Below are 20,735 nucleotides of genomic sequence, written 5' to 3'. Positions count from 1 at the left end.
GGCGTCTGCCAGGGCATCCAGGGAAAAAGGGCGCGAAAGGATGTCTGCTGTTGTTTCCCGAGGAAGGAATGACTGACGACATTTACCAGAAACCACCAGCGACAATGGATTTAACCCAGAATTCCAAGGGGCGGGGGAGGCTGCGGGAACTATGGGATAGCTACGGAATAGCTACCCACAATGCAACGCTTCAGAAATCGATGCTAGCCTCGGACCATGGATGCACACCGCCGAATTACTGTGCCTAGTGTGGCCACGTGAAATCGAATTTATAATATCTGTTTTATAAAACCGGTTTAATGTAATTCGGAATTATCCTGTAGTGTAGACGTAGCCTTAGTGTCCCAGCTATTCAGGTGCAGGCTCCCCTGGTGTATATGACATCCAGGGTATCTAATCCTCCCCATTATTGAAAGACAGTGGGGTCTAGTGTGTAAGACACTAGACTGGGCATCAGGAGACCTGGGTTCTGTTCACAACTCTGCCACAATGACCTGCCTTTTGACCCTTAGCAAATCATTCCTCTCTGGCTGCCTCTTCCCCCAACCTTTGTCTTGTCTATTTAGGCATAAGCTATAAAGGGCAGTGACTGTCTCTTTCCATGTGTTTGTGCAGCAGCCAGTACAATGCGGGCCTGTAGATGCTATTATTACAATCACAGGGATATTCTGAATTTTGCCAGATGGTTTTTATAGAGACCAGGGAGGGTGAGGTAATACATTTTATTGGACCAACTTCTGTTAATGAAAGAGAAAAGCCACACAGCTCTTCTTCAGGTCTTGGAAAGGTATTCGAATTTTCTTTTAATCTCTATTTATGATGGGTGCCTTCTGCTTGCTGGCAGTCTTCCCCTCTCCCAGTGGCCGGAACAGTGCACTGGGATGCTGTCCTGTCCCTGAGGTGCTTGCTACCACATTGATCTTCCCACTGAGGCATGGCCAGCTGGTTAAGAAGGTGGAGGTGGGCTTTCCAGAGAGACAGGCTAGGATCCTTCTGGTGGTGCTGCTAGGTTGCTGCCCATTGAAGACTGGTCTCCTCCATGGTGCTCATGCAGGGCACCGAAGCCTGGTGGCCCTGCTGGTTTATGGGTAAAGGGATAAATTCCCTGCCTGCCCCTCCGAGCTGGCCTGGGTCAATGTCTCGTTGTACAAAATGAAGGCAGTCTTGTATCCATGCAGCCACATGGGGCTGCTCTCTGCTCTCTCAGGCAAAGCATGGTCCCTCCATTCCCTCTCCATGGTCCTGTGACTCCGGCTGCAACAGAACATCCATTCCCAAACTTCTGTCCTGTGTCTCCGCTTGCAAAATTTACACTTCAGCTCCACCTTCTGGCTTCGTGGTCCATGTATGAGGAAGGGGGCGATTGGATGCTGGGATCAGGGCCGGCTCCAGGCCCCAGCGCGCCAAACGCCTGCTTGGGGCGGCATGCCACGGGGGGCACTCTGCTGGTTGCCTGGAGGGCGGCAGGCGGCTCTGGTGGACCTCCCGCAGGCATCCCTGCGGAGGGTCCGAGGGTCCGCTGGTCCAGCGGCTCCGGTGGAGCATCCGCAGGCATGCCTGCGGGAGGTCCACCGGAGCCGCGGGACCAGCAGACCCTCCTCAGGGATGTCTGTGGGAAGTCCACCGGAGCCGCGGGACTGGCGAGTGGCAGAGAGCCCCCCGCGGCATGCCACCGTGCTTGGGGCAGCTAAATGGCTAGAGCTGGCCCTGGCTGGGATCCGTGCAGAGGGGGTTGAGGGGGTACATCCTGGGAAGATCAGGGAGAGGGAGGAAATGGCATGGAGAACAGGTCCTAGATAGAAAGGGAGTTAGGGGACGAGGTCTGGCCTGTGTGACCCACCCCCTGCAAAACTTAGAGGCTGACCCTACTTAGGATCCAGCAATAGCAGGTGGGGTAGGGGGAGGGATGCTGGACCCAAACCACCCCTTTGGATCCGAATACCCTCAAACCAGGGATGCTGGAACAATTTGTAGAGTGGAGGTGCTGAGAGCCATTGAACCAAACTGCAAACCCTGTATGTGATGGAAACCACTTCAAGCCAGGGGGTTTCTACTCCCCAGCCCCCCTAGTTGGATCTGAATTGTGTTCATGGTCCCCTGTGCCTCTAAAGGACTGAGTCCCCAACCTCAGAATCCCAAGGGATGGAGGGGGCCCAGATGCCACTGCAGCCCATCTGCAAGGGACAGCTGCCCCGGAGTCCCCCTCCTCCCCAATTCTCTCTGTATTTGGTTGCATGCTGGGCTGAAACTCCGTGGGAGAGGCTGAGCCAGGGGCGTGGGGGAGCTGAAACCAATTTCTCGAGGGAAAATCTCAGAGCATTCCCAGGCTCTGTCCCTGCCTTGCAGGGAGAAGTGTCCCCTGCCTAAGTGGAATAAATTGGTACCGACTATTAGCAGTGTGGGCCCTCCTCTCCGAGAGGGAGGGGGGCTGTCAGTGCTGCTTTAGACACAAAACCTTCCTCCCCTCATCCACCGACCCACCTTCTCCCCCTCTCTCCCACCGCCGCGCTGCAGAGAGCCAGACCTGGGGAAGCGGAGCACAGAGCAGCCAGCAGCTGGAGGAAGAGGGTCGCTCTGCTGTCATCTGGCTTGGGTGAAGGGGGCTCTTGGTTTGTGCTTGGATTAAAACACGACCCCAGACAAAGAAAGCAGAGGAGAGGAGTTTGGGGAGGGGAGGCATATGCCAGGGAAAGGCGCCGCTCTCAATCGTGCCTCTGTTCCCAAGGATTAAGGAATGAATGGGAGCTGCTTCCCCGCTCGCCATGGAGAGAGGAGGCGATTCAGGCTGCCAAGATAAGGTAACTCCCTCTGCTCGGGTTTGCATGGCTGAGCTGGACAGAGTTCCTTTGTGCGCTGTGGTCAGCGTCCGGGGAGGGGGCGAGCCACAAAGCCCGAGGTTCGCCTGCCGCCTTCGCATGGTGCAAGATGGGCATAAGGCTGCCCGCTGTGCAGGGGTGCTGTGGATCTTGACCCCGGTGCGGGGAGCCTGCGCCTCGGACGTACCAAGGGGCATTGGTGGGAAGCTGAGAATCTGTCCCTGGCTTGCTCAGGCTGCATCTCCATTGGCACACCTGCTCCTAGGTCTCCTGTAATGCTGTACCTGGCTGGCTGGGAAGGTGCGACGGGAGTGCAGTGGGGTAAGCCTCTGTTCCCCCCCCACCCCCCCGTGCACAGTGACTGTGTGTGTTAGATATGGCTTGGAGAAGGAAGCCAGGGCAGTGGGAGCATCCTTTGGCTCTTTCCTTAGTCGTCGTTCTCCTGTTAATTTGGGGGAGGGAGGAGGAATTTCTTCCATTGTTGCCGGCTATGGTGCTACCCAGCTTCTGGACTGGCTTAAAGAAAAAGCTTTCAGAGCTCTCTTCTTTGGAGGAAGACGTGGGGAAAATGGATGAGCCCTCTTCTGTTGAGGAATCTGCAGAGCAAGTTATGTTTGGGATGGAGGGGGTGGGAAGCTTGGTAATGGATAAATAGATCTCTCTTTTTCCTTTGGGGCCCCTCTCTCTGTGTGACTCATTCCCTGGGTCCCTGCTCCTGGAAGTCATATTTCATCCTTGCCAGAGCAGAAAGTGCAACTTGAAATAGCAGTGGGGGTGGAGAAGCGGGAGGAGGTCACTCCGTCCATCAGTTTCTGGGAGAAGCATTGAAATGGGCATAACATTTATGGGCATGAAACCCGACTGGACAAAAGCCCAGGAACTCCTCATTTTGTCTGGGAGTCTCTAAAGGGTTGAGCCCCCAACCTCAGTATTCCAGGGAAGGGAGGGGGCCAGATGCCGCTGCTGCTGCAGCTTATCTTCAAGGGACAGTTGCCCCAGAGTCCCCCTCCTCCCCAATTCTCTCTGTATTTCTCTCTCAAACTCTGGGAGAGGCTGAGCCAGGGGCTCCCCATTTTGTCTGGGAGTCCCTAACTCGATGTGCCATGCAGAGATTATTGCAGCAGCAAGGGGTACGTCATGTTGTATGCTGTCCCAAAGTGCAGTTCAATAGGACTCCAGTTTGGGGGAGCGCTTGCAGTTAGTTTGTCGCACATTACTTGATACTAAGGGCGCAGCATCATGGGTGTAATATTTCACCAACTCGGAAGTGATGCTGATTGCAATAATTGCTTCAAGACAAATATAGGGAGCGTAGTCCAACACGCTTTAGACTCGAAGGGACCATACCAGTCTATTGTATACATCTGTAATCACTTGTGTCTGTGCAGTGAGCGTCATCAGCTTGTGTAAATGCAGAAGGAGTGCTGTCAAAATTTGAGGCTAGGATGGGATAAATGCACAGTGACTAATCTTTGCTCACACAAGTAGGTTCTTTTAAGTTAGTGGGCCAAATCTTGTCTGCTTTGCTCATGCAAGTAGTCCTGTTTACTCACTGGCATGAGTGAGGTGGGTAAGATTTGGCTCACGGGCTGTATGAGTAAAGATTACTTATGTGAGTAAGCATAGGCAGGATTGGACCAAAAGTGAAAAGGGGTAGAGGAAATCCTCATAGGAAAAAGTTCTTGCACTTTCCATAACAAAACAGTTTTCAAACACGGATGAGTTAAAACTACTTCTCAGTAGCTCCGGTTCATCCTTCAAACAGATGCCAGTTAAAGGCAATGGAAACTCCATTTTTACTGAGCAGTGTTGAAGCATCAGGGAGGAGGAGGGTCTGGCATTGAAGGGGTTAAATAACTGAGTTATGCAAATGAGACAATTATACCACAAGGGTCCAGTCCTTGATATGGACTGAGGGCCCGGGAAGCAGTCATTGGAGTGCCAAAGGGGGACTTGAACTAGAGGGTAAAGGCAGTTGACCTGTCATTTTATTTTCCTTTCTTATACTTCTTGAACCCTGATTATTGGTTGAACACACACGTGTGAGGGGGAGTGTGTCTGTGCATGCATGTGTGTAAATTCATACCGTGGCTGGTGGCTCAGAGCACTTTTTCTTTTTTCCACCCAGTTGAGTTACAAATCCCTCTAAAAATAGGAGCTCCTAATGAAACACTGTCAGACCTTCCAAGGTAGTGGTGTGAATTGGAGTCATTAGCAACCCAGCAGCCATCCTAATGAGCGCCGACTTTCTCAATACCAGGATATGGGGGCAAGGCTGATGTGAGCCAGGCTGTGGGTGCACCGAATCCCACACTCACGTTTTGTCCATGCATCCATTCCTTTCTGTGTAATGTTTCCAGGCAAGCACTTACTGCCAGCAGGGGAACTGCAGGGTTTATTAGGATCTGAGAAGAGCTTTTCAAGGGCCTGATCCAAAGCTCTCAGAAGTCAATGGAAGGCTTGCCACTGATTTTTTTGGATCAAGCCCCATGTGTAGGGAAGGAGACGTGTGCCTTCAATTCATAATTAAAACAAAGAGAAGCCTCGCACAAACATGAAGGAGGGAGCAAGGAAGCCATGCAGGAAGATTTGGGGTAGGGGCAGCATTTCTCAAAACCTCCCAAGGCAATGGTGAAGATCCTTGCCCTGTACCACTGACTGTCTGGATTCTGCATGCTGTGGGGCTGGAAGGGTTTGACATCGCTTTGTGCTTATGCATTCCCAAGGCAAAAAAAATTGCAACTCCCTCTGTTAGAGTTGGTCTTGCACCATTCCATGACCCATGCAGGTGACCAGTACCAGGATGGGAAGTGCCATTCCTGTCCCCAAAAGTTCATGTGCATGAGCATCCCAACACTTAGAATAGTCTCCCAGTTCTTGTGCACCCCAGGCCTGATCCGGTGATTCAGTTCTATTCTTGTCCAGCTGTAGTAGCAGGTGAGGTTACCATAAGCTCTGGATCTGGTGTCAAACACTCTCTCCTTTAGAAAGAAATCCTCCATACTCTGCTTTGTCCTCCTGCCTCCACAACCTGCCTTTACCTCAGCGTTGTTCCTGTCTTGTCTTTGTCTTTTGTTTGATCCGAGGCTACGAGCTGTTTGGAGCAAAGAAAGCACCTTATGCGCTCTATGCAAAGGGTCGTTTGTGGTGCAGTACAAGAAATGATTATTTGTGACAAATAGTAGCAATAACTGGGGAGAGCTGCAGTTCCCATAATGACGATGCAGCTCCCTTGTGGGGAGAGGAGAGGAGAGAGAATGCGAGTGTGACACAGAGATCAACAGGGGGTTTTCAGGCACATTTGCATTGTGGAGAGCTCACCATTAAATAGAGAGGGGGAGGATTTTTAAGGGGAAAATGGATTTTTCTCAGCTGTCCTTTGAATCCTCATTTTAATTGTAACAGTGGAAGCTTAGGGAAGTGGAAGGAGCTGGCATCAAAGGGACACTAGGGCAAATATTGCATTCTCAGGAGCTCTTGGTATTTTGTATTTGTTCTGGACCTTTTGCAAGGCCCTTGCGCTCTGTAACACTGCCGGCTCCAGAGAAGTTGGACAAAAGCCAGTTTCTCTCCCAGTTGAGAGGTTAAAATCGGAGCGAAGAGAAGGTGCGGTATAGTAGCTCACACTGTGTTGCTGCCCATTTGTCCTGTGGTGATGAATCAAGTCCCAGAGCCTGGCTGGGTTCCAGGGTTTCTTTTCCTATGTACTTGCCAAGGGTCTTTTTTTTTATTTTCTTTTTCTTTTGGACACTTCATCCCTCTATCTGCATTCCCTCTTTCAGGGTGAAGGCCTCTGAGGCATTCTCTCTGAACCCTTTCACTCAGGGTCCTCCTTCACAGAATATCAGGAATTTGCTCTGGGAGTCAGGAGGGGCTAAAGCTATATGAGTCTTGCATTTGAAGTGGGTATTTAATAGCACAGAAAAAGCCCTATTATCCAGGGCAGGAAAGTGGCTGGTGAGGTAGCCTGGTTATCTTGTAACTTCGGGATCTTCCTGTTAAATGTGTGGTGCTGGCTGCTGTTGGAGAGAGGCTGCTGCACTAGATGGGGCAATTGTCTGATCCAGTCCTGCAGTGTTTGTGTTCCAGCAGGTGGGGAAGGGAATAGTGTCTGCAGCAAGTCCAGAGAGGACTAAATCCCTCATAGATGCAGGAGCATCTGACAGGGCTGCCCTCTAGATCTGTGTGTCTGCTGGGACGCTTCCTTGGTCCCCTTTCTCTGTAACGTGTTCAGTTTGTTTTTCTGCATAGACCCTGAATCAGTTAGTTGTCTTGGACCCCCATCCTCTCCCCACTCCCAGGGATCAGGTGTCCAGAATATACATCTGAGATAGAGAAGGGGGATGATCTTTGCCAAGGGAAGACTGCAAATGAAACATTCCAAAGCTTCTAGGTCAAATTCATCCTCTAAACCCAATAGGAATGTTGCTTGAGCAAAGACTGGAGGGTGGGACCTATAATCTCCACATCGCAATCTAGCTACCCACTCTGTCCCCATCACATTGCTTCGCAATAATGACTATATCTCCCTGCATCTCTTAGTGGGAGCTATACACCCCAGGGGTATTGAGGCACAGAGAGATGGAGTGACTTGCACCAGGTCACACAGGGAGTGACAGAGCTGGGAACTAAACTCAGTTCTTCTGAGTCCCTGTCCTGTGCCTTAGCCACAAGACCATTCTTCCTTTCCCTGTTAGTTCATGTGCAATAACATCATGCTTCACTCCCTCCTTTGTTAGGTTAATATTAATTAACCAATGCAGGATTATTCCCTATGCATTCTATCCAATATAAGTTTGAAAAGTGCTAATCAAGGGAGATTTCACCCCTTCCCACAGCTCCTAGACCTCATTTTCAGGAAATATTTTTCCAACAGTCAGCCTAAATCAGATCCATTTCTTAAAAGCAAACACTGCTTTACACAGTGTATAGTCAGCAGTCACTGCAATTTGCCAACTCGAACACAAGCAGCTGGGATTTTTAAAGGGGCTGGCTAATTTACAAGCAGCGATATAGTAGGATGGATTCTAATCTCATGCTTCAAAGCATCATCTGAATATAACAAGTAATTTCCTTGCATTGTACAACTGGACAGGGGAAAGGCCATCTGAGAAGAATCAGATATTGGCCACTGCTGGAAGCAGGATACCTGATGAGCTGATTCAGAAGAGCAAATCCTGTGTCCTTAATAACTCTTAGGATTCTTGTTCTTCCCAGGGAGGTTCTAACTGGCTGGCCTCATATCCTCTTCTTGGCTGAGGCTATCCTGGCCTTTTGGGCTCTAAATAAAAGGTTCTGTAATGAGGAATTCAGCAAAGATGACTTCCTGTGGGCACAATGAACCTCCTGCTCTGCGTTAGTCTGGTCCAGAACTGGGAGTGAGCTGCTCATTCTCTGCAATCCGTCCCCACAGTTTCTCCACACTCTGCCTCCAGAGCAGGATGCGGTACCCAGCATTCCCAAGGCTCTGAGCCCCAGAACCTTTGCTGACCAGGACTCTGTGACATGTTGACATGCTTCACTGTGTCCAACATCGTGTCGTCTCTCGAGTGCCTCCGTGCTTTCCGCACAGCTTGCAGCGTCGCTGCCTGGGATGGGTAGGGGATAGACCTGTTCTCAGCCTAGAGTGACAGGCCAGGGCTCTAAACTGCAGCAAGGGGCTGTGTGTGTGTGTTTGTGTTTGCAGCACTATGCTTAGTGTCCAGTCCAGTGCATCCTTAATTCTCTCATATGTTCACCAGGGTATGAATCACATACACAAGTGGATTTTCAATTAAACTTCCTTGGGGCCAGAACAACTCTCTGCTGCCACTCAGATGAGCCTCTGTGTCCACTAGTTAGGTGTCACTCCCCCAAATCCCTGGTCAGACAAGTCTGCATATTGCTCCATTTGTCTCTAGTTTATATGCCGATGTTAAGTAGGGTTTTTTTCCCCTCGCACTGGTTCTAACTTGCTGCTAAATGGTTGCACAAAATTCCTCAGGCCCAGCCCTTCTCTTGGAGCTGTCTCATCAGTGCACCCCTTCTAGAGATCCTCAAGTAGCAGGGTCCCTGGTAACCATAAGTGTGAGAGCTGCATTATCCACTCACTGGGGACAAGGTTTTCAAGTCCATTTTGAAAGGGAGTGAAAAAAAACATGAGATGGTGGAGGAAGCAATTATCTAGTGGCTAGAGAAAGATGCAAACAAGGCTCCTGGATTCTACTGCCAGCTGTGCCACTGACTATGTGGTTCTGGGCAAGTAACTTATCTCTCCCTGCCTCAGTTTTCCTATATACAAAAGGAGGATACTGTTTCCCTACCTCCTAAGGGGGGGTGGGAGAAATAATTCAGTGTCTGTAAATCATTTGAGAGCCTCGGATGAAAAATGCCATAGAAGGACAAAGTATGTATGAATTGATGTGGGAAAATCCCCCCTGTAAAGAAGTTTAATCTAATCTAGATGAAACCCACCACGGGGAGAGCTGGAGTAAGACCCTGGCAGGAGTAAGACTGCTCCGTCGTCCTATTGGCCCCTTAAGTATATGGACAGTGATTTCCAGAAGCCATTAATATAGTGTCTTCTGAGCAGTATGATTAATTTAATAATCCATTCAGTATGTCTATGGAAGATCAGCGATTCTGACAGGATGTCATTAGATAGCAGGCTTTTCTGTATCTCTGATGTCTTTGGCCCATAACCTCTACAAATTTAGTCCTTTCTTGTTTCTTCCTTACCTCTATCAGGAGAAATTCAAGAATTGCACTAGATGTTGCTACTCAGAGTTGTTCACCCAATGGTTTATATATAAGCGAACATAAGCCCATGTATGATCACACACACACACTGTGACATGCACCTCCCACACAAATCCATGTACATAAACACATTGACATATGCCCTTGCAACATCCATCCCCTCAGATACATTTAGATGTGTACCCTGTGACATGTATATGTACATGTACCAGTGGTTCAACATGCATGCGTACACTTGTAGTGCACCCTATGTATGTGTTTGCACATGCACTCGATATACAGACACACAAGTGTACATTGTGGCCTGCATGTCCAGTCTGTGATCTGCAGCTCTCTCACCGAGAAATGCAGACACACAATCCGCCTGTCTCCTCTCCAGATGCATCATCCTGCCCCTCTGCTAATGGAGGGTTTCTAGACTCTTAAAATTCCACCACAGAGAAGGGTGGGTGTTGGGAACCATAATGTCTTTCAGCAATTTGCCAGCTGCTGCACCCCAGGCCCTTGTTCACAGCCAGGCTAATGCAGAGATAGTGAACATTCATCGACGCAGTTTCAGCCTTCCCAAAGGGATGAACAGGAGATATTTAAGGTCTCTGACTGCTACGGGGAAACAAGGCTTTATAGCTCTCTGGTCAATGATAAGAGCATCTGCACTGTGCTCTGGAGACCCTGTTTACAAGGCGGGGAAGCTCTCAGTCCCCAAACCCACTCTGGGCATCTCCCTTGGGTGATGTGCCATGGTAATGAGGGCGGAAGCAGTGCTCACCTCAGGTGGGAAAGAACTGGAAATCCACTAGCACGTGCCAACTTGGCCAAAGGAGAAGAAACAATCTGGTCCTAGGATGGAAGGACAGTTGTGCTGTTTGTGTATAACACCCGAGCCAGCAGGAGTGATGCTCAGGACAGACTAACCACAGAAGAGGTGGTTACCCTTTCCTCTCCGGCACGGATTTCCACCAAAGGCAGGATTCAGGGTTTTTGGTGGGGCAATCAAATCTGGCTTGTTAGAAGGAAAATGATACCCTTTTCCTACAAACGTAGCTGGCTGAGGCAGCCTGGTCCACTCACTCTGCTGCCTTGCAACATTGGAAATCATGGGGAAAGTAAGTCTAGGGGATCTCAGACTGGAATACAGGGTAAAATTGCAGCTCTGGTGAAGTTAGTCCCATGCGAGGGCGTTTGTGTTGGGTTTCAGATTAAATCCTCTGCTACTTTGATATGGATAGTTTCCCTGTAGATGGGCAAGATCCAAGCTTTTGTAGGAAGGCTCCTGAGCTGCTATGAGTATTTTAATAACAGCTGATGTGTTTATTCTCAACAGGAAAGTGTTAATTGGTCACTGCTGACCCACTGCAAGCTCTAACTCTAGTCTGTAATGATAGTTTGTTTGTTTTTACAATAGTGCATCAAGGCTACAGCAGTGATGAGGGCGCCAGATGCTGTACATACATCAATGAGCTTAGTGTTCGTAGACAAGACAGACAAAGAAAGCATCATTGTGCCATTTTACAGATAGGTAACTGAGGCCCAGAGAGGAGGTGACTTGCCTGACATCACACCGGGAGTCTATAGCTGAGTCAGGAATTGATCTAAGCCTCCTCAGTCCCAGTCAAGTGCTTTACTCACAAGATCATCTTTCCCCTCAATGTGCAGAACAGGGTTTCTGACAGCTGAGCGGAGCAGCTCTCCCTCTGGCGTGACTTGAGGATGAGACCAGTGACAGGAAGGTATATTTCTAGGAATTTTCTCCTAGTTCCAGGCTGTGTCAATAGGCAATCAGAGCACAGTCGCAGCTGGATTGACTGGAGCAGTGCTGATAAATGTTTAAAAGGCCGTGCACTCGTCAGCTTCTGCCACTGGAATGTACTGCTTCAAATTTTAATTGGGAATAATCCCTATTTAACCCTGGGGTGTTACAGGGCAGTGTGCTACAGAGCGCAAGAGAGCAGAGTTCTCACTCAGTCCCTTGTAAAAATCCCCTCCACTTGTTACCCCTGAAGCTCTGTCATCCCCTCTGAAATACCAGCAACCGGTTTTCTATTTAATGAAATGTGGAAACTTGAGTTTAAAGTCATGCCCCCAGTACCCAACCCATGCAGTTTCATGTATAGAACTGGGTTGCAATAATCCTTTGCTGTCCTAAAGCACCCCTCACCAGAGGAACACGGATGGCTTTGCAATCACGTTAATTACTATTATTGTCCCCATTTTAAAGATAGGAAACTGAGGCACAGACAGTGATGTGACTTGAGTCAGGAATAGAACCTAAGAATCCTGGCCCCTAACTCCATGCTCCAACTATTTCATGACTGTACAATTGTATAATACTTTGCATTACATTTACCCTTAGTTACAGGAGTTTGACACCCCTGTCCTTATCTCAGTTGTTCTGCAGGAGGTTGGTTCTTAAGCATCTGTACAAGCAACACGGTCTCTTCCCTTCCTCCCTGGACTCGCACCTGAAATAGCTAAGTGTGCTCATTCAGGGAAGGAAAAAGCTTGATTCAACTAGTTTCCTTGCCTTCCATCAACCTGGAAAGAGATCAAAGATGAAACCAGAACAATTCAGGGCCCAATCCAGCTCTTGGTGAAGTCAAAGGCAAAATTCCTATTGCCTTCAATGAACCATGATCCATCTAATCAATGTAGTTCTTGATTTTCCTCTCTCTCTCTCTCTCTGACTGTACAAGTGCCTCTGAGCAAGCCAGGGCAAAAAAATTTGTATGCACAACTCTGGGCTCATTCAGTGCTGACTGCATTGCAGTACTGGCCTGGAGGAGGAGGAGTTGGCACTACTGGAGCCACTGCTCTTCCAGTGAGGACTTCAGCCAAAGTTCCTTTTGTCCATCTCTGCAGTGTATGCACGGGGAGGACGTTACATATTGTCATGTGCAACATTCTGGACCAGACTTTCCCTTGCATCCTCCTGCCCCTACACACTAGTGCGGATGACCTCCCTGTGTCAGCTGGGGCTGCTGTGGCTCAAGGTGAAAGGGTCTACCCCCAGGGGCATGGCTGACGGTGGTGCTTTCAGTGCTAGATAAGGGCTGCTTTAGATTCTGCCATTGCTTCAGCAGGGGGGGATGCACTGAATCAGCATATTTCCCCCCCCCCCAGGTTCCTTTGCCACACCCTCCCAAGCCACCATTGCTCTCACTAACCCCGGAGAGGTTGAGCCTACTGGTGGATTTTCTGCAGGTGTAAACCAGAAGTAACCGTAACACTCCCTCTCTCAGTAAAACTGTTGATCTTCCAGGAGGCATAGCAGCCATTGCCCAACACAAAACAGCTGCTACACGGCCTTGAACAGACAGTGAGGGCATGTTCCGACCTGGTGAAAGCAGGTGAAACTCCACTGATGGGGATTTGCAGCATACCTGAGCTTGTGACCCCATCTTGGATTCCTTCTTAGCCTGTGACTCTGTGGGTGCTTGGGGCAAAGGGCCTAGTAACACCCAGTTCTCTTCTTCTCTTTCCTCTTGATCAATCTCTCGTTCTGCAGGGAGCTGCATCGCTTCCCTCGTGTTTTCCATGGTCCATGATCCCTCCATCACAGAGTGCAGGGAGCTGTAATTGAAAACCCACAGAAAGGGTTGGCGTTGGGGGAGTGTATGGGAAGTGAGTGATGCGGCACTGTAGCTGTTAGTGAGGTACATTAACCAAACGATAAGGAAGAGGTTTGCTAGGGTTAACTCTCATCCTTCACCTTAATGAAGCTATAAAACCCACTAGTGGGATTAAACTAGGGGAGAAATCCTATAAAGTTCCTCTTCCAGACCAGGAAGAGGAAGTGGTGTCTGCACAACAGGAACTTTGTTACAGGCTGGATTCAAAGCCAGTAACCCGTGTTGGCCCGTCAAGAGTTTGAGGTTTACTTCCAAATGATAGAGGAGAGATTTGAACGTTCTTCGAAGTGGAAGTCCTGGTGGGCTGAGCTTCTGTGGATGGAGGTTGGGGGGAAAGCGGGGAGAGCTCTTAAATTGAGCTTTGATCTTGTCACATCGCGGAAGCTAAGCAAGGTTCGGCTGGGTCAGTGTGTGGAAGAGAGACCTGAACAGAAAATCAAGCAATACAGGCAGGGTTGCCAGGTGTCCAGGTTTTCAGCCAGAATGTCTGGCTGAAAAGGGACCCCAGTGGCAACAGTCAGGCTGCTAAAAGTACAGTCAGCAGCACAGTAGGGCTAAAGCAGGCTCCCTGCCTGCTGTGTCTCCGCGTGGCTCCCAGAAGTGTCCAGCATGTCCGACTCCTAGGTGCAGGGGCACAGCAGGAACCACAGCCAATGGGAGCTGCTGGGGCAGTGCCTGCAGGTGCAGGCAGTGTGCAGAAGCCCCTGATCTCTCTGCCTAGGAGCCGGACATCCAACCGCTTCTGGGAGTTGCCCAAGGTAAGCGCTGCCTAGCTGAAGCCTGCACCCCAACTCTCTGCCCCAGGTCAGAACTCCCTCCCAAAGCGCGCACCCCACCCCCAGTAGAGAGCCCTCTCCTGCAACCCAAGCCCCTCAGCCCTGATCCCACCCCAGAGCCTTCACCCCCAGCCAGAGCTCTCACCCCTCCTGGACCTCAACCCCCTGCCCTAGCCTGGTGAAAGTGAGTGAGGGTGGGGGAGAGAGAGCAATAGGGAAGGGGGGGATGGAGTGAGTGAGAGGCAGGGCCTCAGGGCAGAGGATGTCGTTTTGTGTGACTAAAAAGTTGGCAAACTAAATACAGGGAGTGAATTTGGTGATTTCAGATGACCTTCTCCTTAAGTCTGTATTGAGACTATACCCCAGCATGATGTCAAGGGTTGATGAAGGCACAGTTTTTTTGGATGAGATGTAAAATCAAGATACAGACCACTTGTTTGTCTGAGACTTTGCTCAAGTGTGTGGAGGTATTGGTAAGAACTCTAAGGCTAAATTCCAGGGAAATGTATTGCATTCTGTCTTTCTATATTCCTCCTGTGGTTTCAACGGGATACAGGATTCTTCTTCCCTTGTTGTCCTAAACTGTTGTAGAGTGCTGTTGTGTCTCCCTACACAGAAGTGGCTGCACTTCAGTGATGTGATACCAATATCAAGAGGCTTAGATGTGTACATGTTGGGTTCCATTTTCTGGCAGGGCATTATAGAAATCAAAGCCAAGGAAGTAACCTGCAAAGCATAATTGTTTCAACATTTTCCTCTTCTGGTGGAATATCCAGTCATGATTTTCTCCTAATTATTTGAGTTTATTGGACACGTGTCTGAAGTTTTTATTCTTGTGGATTGGATAGTTTTGTTTCTTTTTCCATGTTTAGATGAGCATGCAGCATATTTCATTAGACTCATTAGATTAAAGCCACAAGGGACTCACCATGATCAGCTAGTCTGACCTTCTGCACATCACAGGCCACAGCACTTCAAACACCCACTTTTGCAATGGCCTGTAACCTGTGGCTGAGTTACCGAAGTCCTCAAATCTTGATTTAAAGACTTTTCAAGTTATAGAAAATCCACCATTTTGGCAGATTCTTGCATGGAAAAATTGAGCTAAAAAATACGTTTGACACAGCACCGCATGACATTCTCATAAGCAAATTAGAGAAATGCAGTTTAAATGAAATTAGTATAAGGTGGGTGTGAGCGCAACTGGTTGAAAGACTGTACTTGGAGTAGTTATCAATAGTTGGCTGTCAAACTGGGAGGATGTATGTAATGGGCTCCCTTAGGAGTCAGTCCTGGATCCACTACTATGCAATATGTTCAGTAATGACTTGGATAATGGAGTGGAGAGTATGCTTATCAAATTTACGGGTGACACCAAGCTGGGAGAGGTTGCAAGCACTTTGGAGGATAGGATTAGAATTCAAAATGATAGTCTTCAAATATGTTTGGAGCTATTATAAAGAAGAAGGTGATCAATTGTTCTCCATGTCCACCTGAAGATAGGACAAAAAGTAATGCACATAATCTGCCCAGAGGGAGATTTATCTTAGATATTAAGAAAAACTTTTTAACTCTAAGGGTATTTAGGCTCTGGAATAGGCTTCCAAGGAGAATTGTAGAATTCCCATCATTGGAGGTTGTTAAGAACAGGTTGGACAAACATCTGTCGGGGTGGTCTAGGTTTACTTGGTCCTGCCTCAGCGCTGGGGGATGGACTTGGATGACTTCTCAAGGTCCTCTCCAGCCCTACATTTCTACATTTCTATGGTTCTATGATGGGGACTGGAGACGCACTCTTCAGCTGCACAAGCGTCTTGGGTGATTCTGATGGGAATTCCAATTCCATTCCTTTCCAATTACCATTCCTGAGTGACTCTGAGATGCAGCTGATACCTACATGACTAACTCTTCGCATTCTCACTGCTGGTCCCCTGCTATTTCCCTTCATTGCTAAATCCTTCAAGCACAAGCAGCAAGTATCTAGCCGTGGAGGGGTGTCAGGCAGAAATATCTGAATATGATGATACATCAGGGCGAAATGCTAGCTCCTCAGCACTGGGAAGGAGCTTTCTGGGGCCCAGTAGATGCAGCATCTGCTTCTGCCACCAGCCTGGCAGGGAGAAGGAAAACCACAATAAAAGATGCCTTTCCATAAATAAAATAAAAGCAAAAAGCCGGTAGGATGGGTGTCAGCAGGCTCAGTTAGTACCACTTCCTGCTGGAGCAGTTGCCTGTGGTGCTCATAAGTTGTTGTGGCTACTGCTGCAAAGAACTGCAATGAGTTGCTGTGTTCATGCCATTGCCCTCTGCCAGATGCAATAGGTTCTACACTGTCGGCAGCTGATGGGGATTCTCATGGCACTCAAAAGTTTGGGGGTCTGTAGCTTTGGAGGTAGGAGGATCATAGTTTGCTGTTGCCCTGTCCACAGCATGCAGAATACTGACAGCCGTGAAGCCCTAGGTGACAACAGATTTGTTACAATAGTTTAATGCCTTCAGCCCCTTTTCCCCCTCCAATTTATCTTTTAATAACGCTGCCAACATTATTTTTCATCTCTGTCTCACATGCTCCGCTCGCTGCACGCTTCGCCTGGCAATCCTTTCTGTCTCACCCAGACCGCTCGCACAACAATGCTCTAATGGGAAGAGACACCGTCTGCTGCAGTTAATAACTTATGTTACAGACTGACTCATTCCTGCTATGTGGGAATTGCAAACTGTGCAGCAAGCCAGAGCCAGCACCTCCATTCGGAGGGTTAAGAGGGTTGGTTCTGATTTGGGTCTGGGTCATGGGCACTCCCATAATGCCAACACTTCACCTATAGTGCCTTCACCTGTGGATTTCTGAGCACTTCCCAAAGCTGCCATTGCTGTTTAGAGGAGAAACTGAGCCACACAGAGAGGGAAGCCACTTGCTCAAATGGAAATCAATGGCAGGGCTGTGATGAAACCCTGGCCTTCCAACTCCTATCCTGATGTGCTCTCCACTGAAAAGGCAGCATGTCTGGAACAGGTGAAAGGAAATCCTTTTTTTTATATATATACACAGTATGTAAATGACTTGGGAGAACTGGGTTTTGCAGAATATTGAAATAAATCTATGGGCATGGAGGGATTTTATGGCTTTCTCTATGTTGCACACTATGGTCACTGGGGAGACTTCATCACAGCAGCATGGATGGCACTCAGATTCTCCTTTTCCAAAAACTCCTGCCCCTGACCTAAAAGAAAATCTCCATTTGCAGCCTGGGGGCTGTGAGCGCTTCTGATTCTACCAGCAGAGGACAGTGGTTCTCCCTCTATTCCCAGCTGCCTCCTGTGCTCTGGCTTATTATAAATGGAGACAAATAGCTTAGTATGTTTCGTTTTGCTTTTAAAGTTCAGTCACTTATAGGAATAACATCTGCCGTGATGAAAGGTAAGTGCTCTCCAGTCTCATGCTTCAGGACATTTGCTGAGGTAAAAAGAAATTGCCCATTCAGGATTAGTATTGGGGTACGTTATGCAGGAGTGCACACTTTCCAGCATTAACTACTCTGAGCGTCTGCTGACTACAATAGGAGGCAATATTGCCTAATGGATGGAACACTAGACTAGGACTCAGAAGATCTGGGTTCTATTCCTGGCTTTGGCAATGGTTTGCTGGGTGACTTTGGCAAGTCACTTCCCTTCCCTCTGCTTCAGTTTCCTCACCTGTGAAATGGGGATGAAGTGTCTGTAAAGCACTTGGATATTTATAGATAAAAAGCACTATGCAATATATTTTATTATTATTATTGGCTAGCTGGTCTCTTCTGGTTATTGAACTTGCTGTGTTAGAACCTGCATTTCTCCTTCCAGCCATGCTGAGTGGGAACTTGTCTAGCCTGGTTCATCTACTCTAGGGCTCCAGCATTTCTGGTTTTAGGACTGTTAAAAGAGAAAAAGGTTTGGGACCATCCCTACCATTTAGCCATAAAGAAAGGGAGAGTGGTTGTGACCCCCTGGAACCTGCCACTGATCCCACTGAGAGGGATCATAATCTCTCAGCTGAGAACACATGCCCTACTCCATTTAACTTCTTCTGGTGCAGTCAGAGTTGTCTGTATGGGGCTGCTCAGCCTGTTGTGTGTCTCTCCTTGAGCAGCTGCCCCTTATATTTATATCCGAGTCTGGTTCTGACCAAAAGGTCTGGCTTCTCTCTGATTTTTCTATTCAAGGAGGGTCAGGTCTGCATGTGGGAAAACCTGTGGTGGCGCCAAGCTGGGAAGCAAGCAGTGCTGGGTTTGTTCTGTCTCCTACCCTGAAGTTATGGATGTGGCAGTGATGGAGAAGCACCTTTAGTGGTGGGAGGAGGAGGAGTGTCTTCCCTTTCCAGGCCATTGTTCTCTCCCAGCAGTGCCCCCACTTGGGTAAATAATGGCCTGTTGCTTGCCTGTCCCAGCTGTGCTAGGATGGAGACAGCCATAATAACAGTGATGTAATTTGCCTGTTGATTTGAGATGTGCCATAATTACTGCAAGATTACAATATTCTTACACTACCCCTTGCAGTCCTTTACACTTCCCAAGGGCTTCTCTTGCTCATACTTACCTCACACGACCCACAGAATTTGATCTGCTCCATTAGGATCTGTCAGATGCTTTGCCTGCCTGTCTCTCACTGATGTGATTTAGTGATGCTCCTGCTTGGCATGCCCATGGCTTCTCAAACATCCACCCATACCTGTCTGACCATCTCCCATCATTCTGTCTGCCTCTAAGCTTAGTCACAGGATGGGCTCTGCACACGACATGTGAAAAGGAGGATGTTGGAGGTGGGAGCTGTGGTCGGGTACAGTGAATGGGTTTGCATAGCCATGAGCAGGGATAGGTGAATTGTCATGTTCCTGGTTAGAGCTCACGTTGCTTCTGGGATGCGGACCCAGGGTTGGGGTGCTGGATGGTGCATGTGCTCACTGGCTTTCGCAACTCAGACAGCGGAAATGTTGGCTTAACTCTGTCTCCCACCTTCTCTCGGGCTTACCTTTCCTTGTCCTCATGGACAGAATCCTAGAGAGAACCCTGGACCCAAAGGACAGAGCTGCACTTTGTGCATCAGGGCTGAGGTTGGCTCTTAATCAGTATCAGTTTGGGGTAAATTACCTTCTGCATGCATCTTTGTTACAAATGCCAGATTGGTACAAGTCACATTGCCCTATCACTGACATCCGTTTCAGGACCAGTTTGCACTAATATCTGTGCAACTGCTGAACTGAGCCCACTAACTATTTGAGGCTCGCAATCCTGGTCCACAAGGTAGCTAATTAGTCTCTTCGTTTTGCAGATTCATAGATTTCAAGATCAGAAGGGAACTTTAGATTATTCTAGAAAAGGTTCAGAGAAGGGCAACTAAAATGATTAGGGGTTTGGAACGGGTCCCATTTGAGCAGAGATTAAAGAGGCTAGGATTTTCAACTCGGAAAAGAAGAGATTAAGGGGGGATATGATAGAGGTATATAAAATCATGAGTGATGTGGAGAAGGTGAATAAGGAAAAGTTATTTACCTTGTGCCCATAATATAAGAACTAGGGCCACCAAATGAAATGAATGGGCAGCAGGTTTAAAACAAATAAAAGGAAGTTCTTCTTCATACAGCACATTCCTTGCCTGAGGAGGTTGTGAAGGCTAGGACTATAACAGGGTTTAAAAGATAAATTCATGGAGGTTAAGTCCATTAATGGCTATTAGCCAGGATGGGTAAGGAATGGTGTCCCCAGCCTTTGCTCATCAGAGGATGGAGATGGATGGCAGGAGAGAGATCACTTGATCATTGCCTATTAAGTTCACTCCCTCTGGGGCACCTGGCATTGGCTACTGTCAGTAGACAGGATACTGGGCTGGATGGACCTTTGGTCTGACTCAGTATAGCTGTTCTTATGCTCTTTGCATACAGATGCCTGACCCCTGTACATCAGAGGCCATCGAATTTCATCCAGTTACCTCTGCATTGAACCCAATAACCTGTATTTGGCTAAAACATACCTTCCAGAAAGGCATTTGTTCTTGTTCTGAAGATGTCAATAGATGAAGAGTCTCCCTCTTCCCTTGGTAGTTTGTTCTAATAGTTAACCACCCTCACTGTTAAAAATGTGTGCCCTATTTGTAACCTGAATTCATCTGGCTTTAACTTCCAGCCTTTGTTTTTTTGTTATGCCTTTTCCCTATAGATTAAAAAGCCCCTTAGGACCCAGTATTTTGTCCCTGAGAAGGTACTTGTACACCATAATCAGGATGGAGGAAGCTGAGGTACAGGGAATCAAAGTGATTTGTCCAGGGCTATGTAGGGCCCTACCAAATTCTCGGCCATGAAAAACGTGTCACAGACAGTGAAATCCAGTCTTCCCCCCATGAAATCTGGTCTTTTGTATGCTTTTACCTTCTACTATACATACTTCACGGGGGAGATCAGCATTTCTCAAATTGGGGGTCCTCACCCAAAAGGGAGTTACAGGGGGGTCATGGTATTGCCAGCCCTCACTTCTGTGCTGCCTTCAGAACTGGGTGGCTGGAGATTGGCGGCTGTTGGTCAGGTGCCCAGCTCGGAAGGCAGCACCCTACCAGCAGCAGCACAGAAGTAAGGATGGTAATACCATACCATGCCACCCTTAGCCTGTGCTGCTGCTAGCGGCGGCTCTGCCTTCAGAGCTGGGATCCCAGCCAGCAGCCGCCATTCTCTGACTGCTCAGCTCTGAAGGCAGCGCCACCACCAGCAACAGCACAGAAATAAGGATAGCAGCATCACAACCCTTCCCTCC

The 20,735-nt window shown here is 48.5% G+C and overlaps 1 protein-coding gene across 4 annotated transcripts in view; it reads left to right on the top strand.

The window, feature by feature from the left end:
* The first annotated feature begins 2,603 nt into the window (after window positions 1-2,603).
* The window catches only part of B3GAT1 (beta-1,3-glucuronyltransferase 1), a 50,168-nt gene continuing 32,036 nt past the window's right edge, over window positions 2,604-20,735 (top strand). For 2 of the 4 annotated variants that reach the window (XM_032802307.2, XM_032802310.2), the window contains exon 1: window positions 2,604-2,798. Coding sequence is in view for 2 of the 4 variants with exons in the window: in XM_075073468.1 (XP_074929569.1) it covers window positions 3,092-3,137 (46 nt within the window). In the remaining 2 variants the exon portion in view is untranslated. Of the gene's footprint in view, window positions 2,799-2,922; window positions 3,138-20,735 lie in introns of those variants that run through there. The other 2 variants (XM_075073468.1, XM_032802308.2) reach the window with 2 other exon arrangements.

Source organism: Chelonoidis abingdonii, chromosome 18, assembly GCF_003597395.2.
Source record: "Chelonoidis abingdonii isolate Lonesome George chromosome 18, CheloAbing_2.0, whole genome shotgun sequence".
In the NCBI taxonomy this organism is placed as follows: domain Eukaryota; kingdom Metazoa; phylum Chordata; order Testudines; family Testudinidae; genus Chelonoidis; species Chelonoidis abingdonii.
The sequence above is the reverse complement of the archived record's forward strand: the minus strand, read 5'-3'. Positions and strand labels throughout refer to the sequence as shown.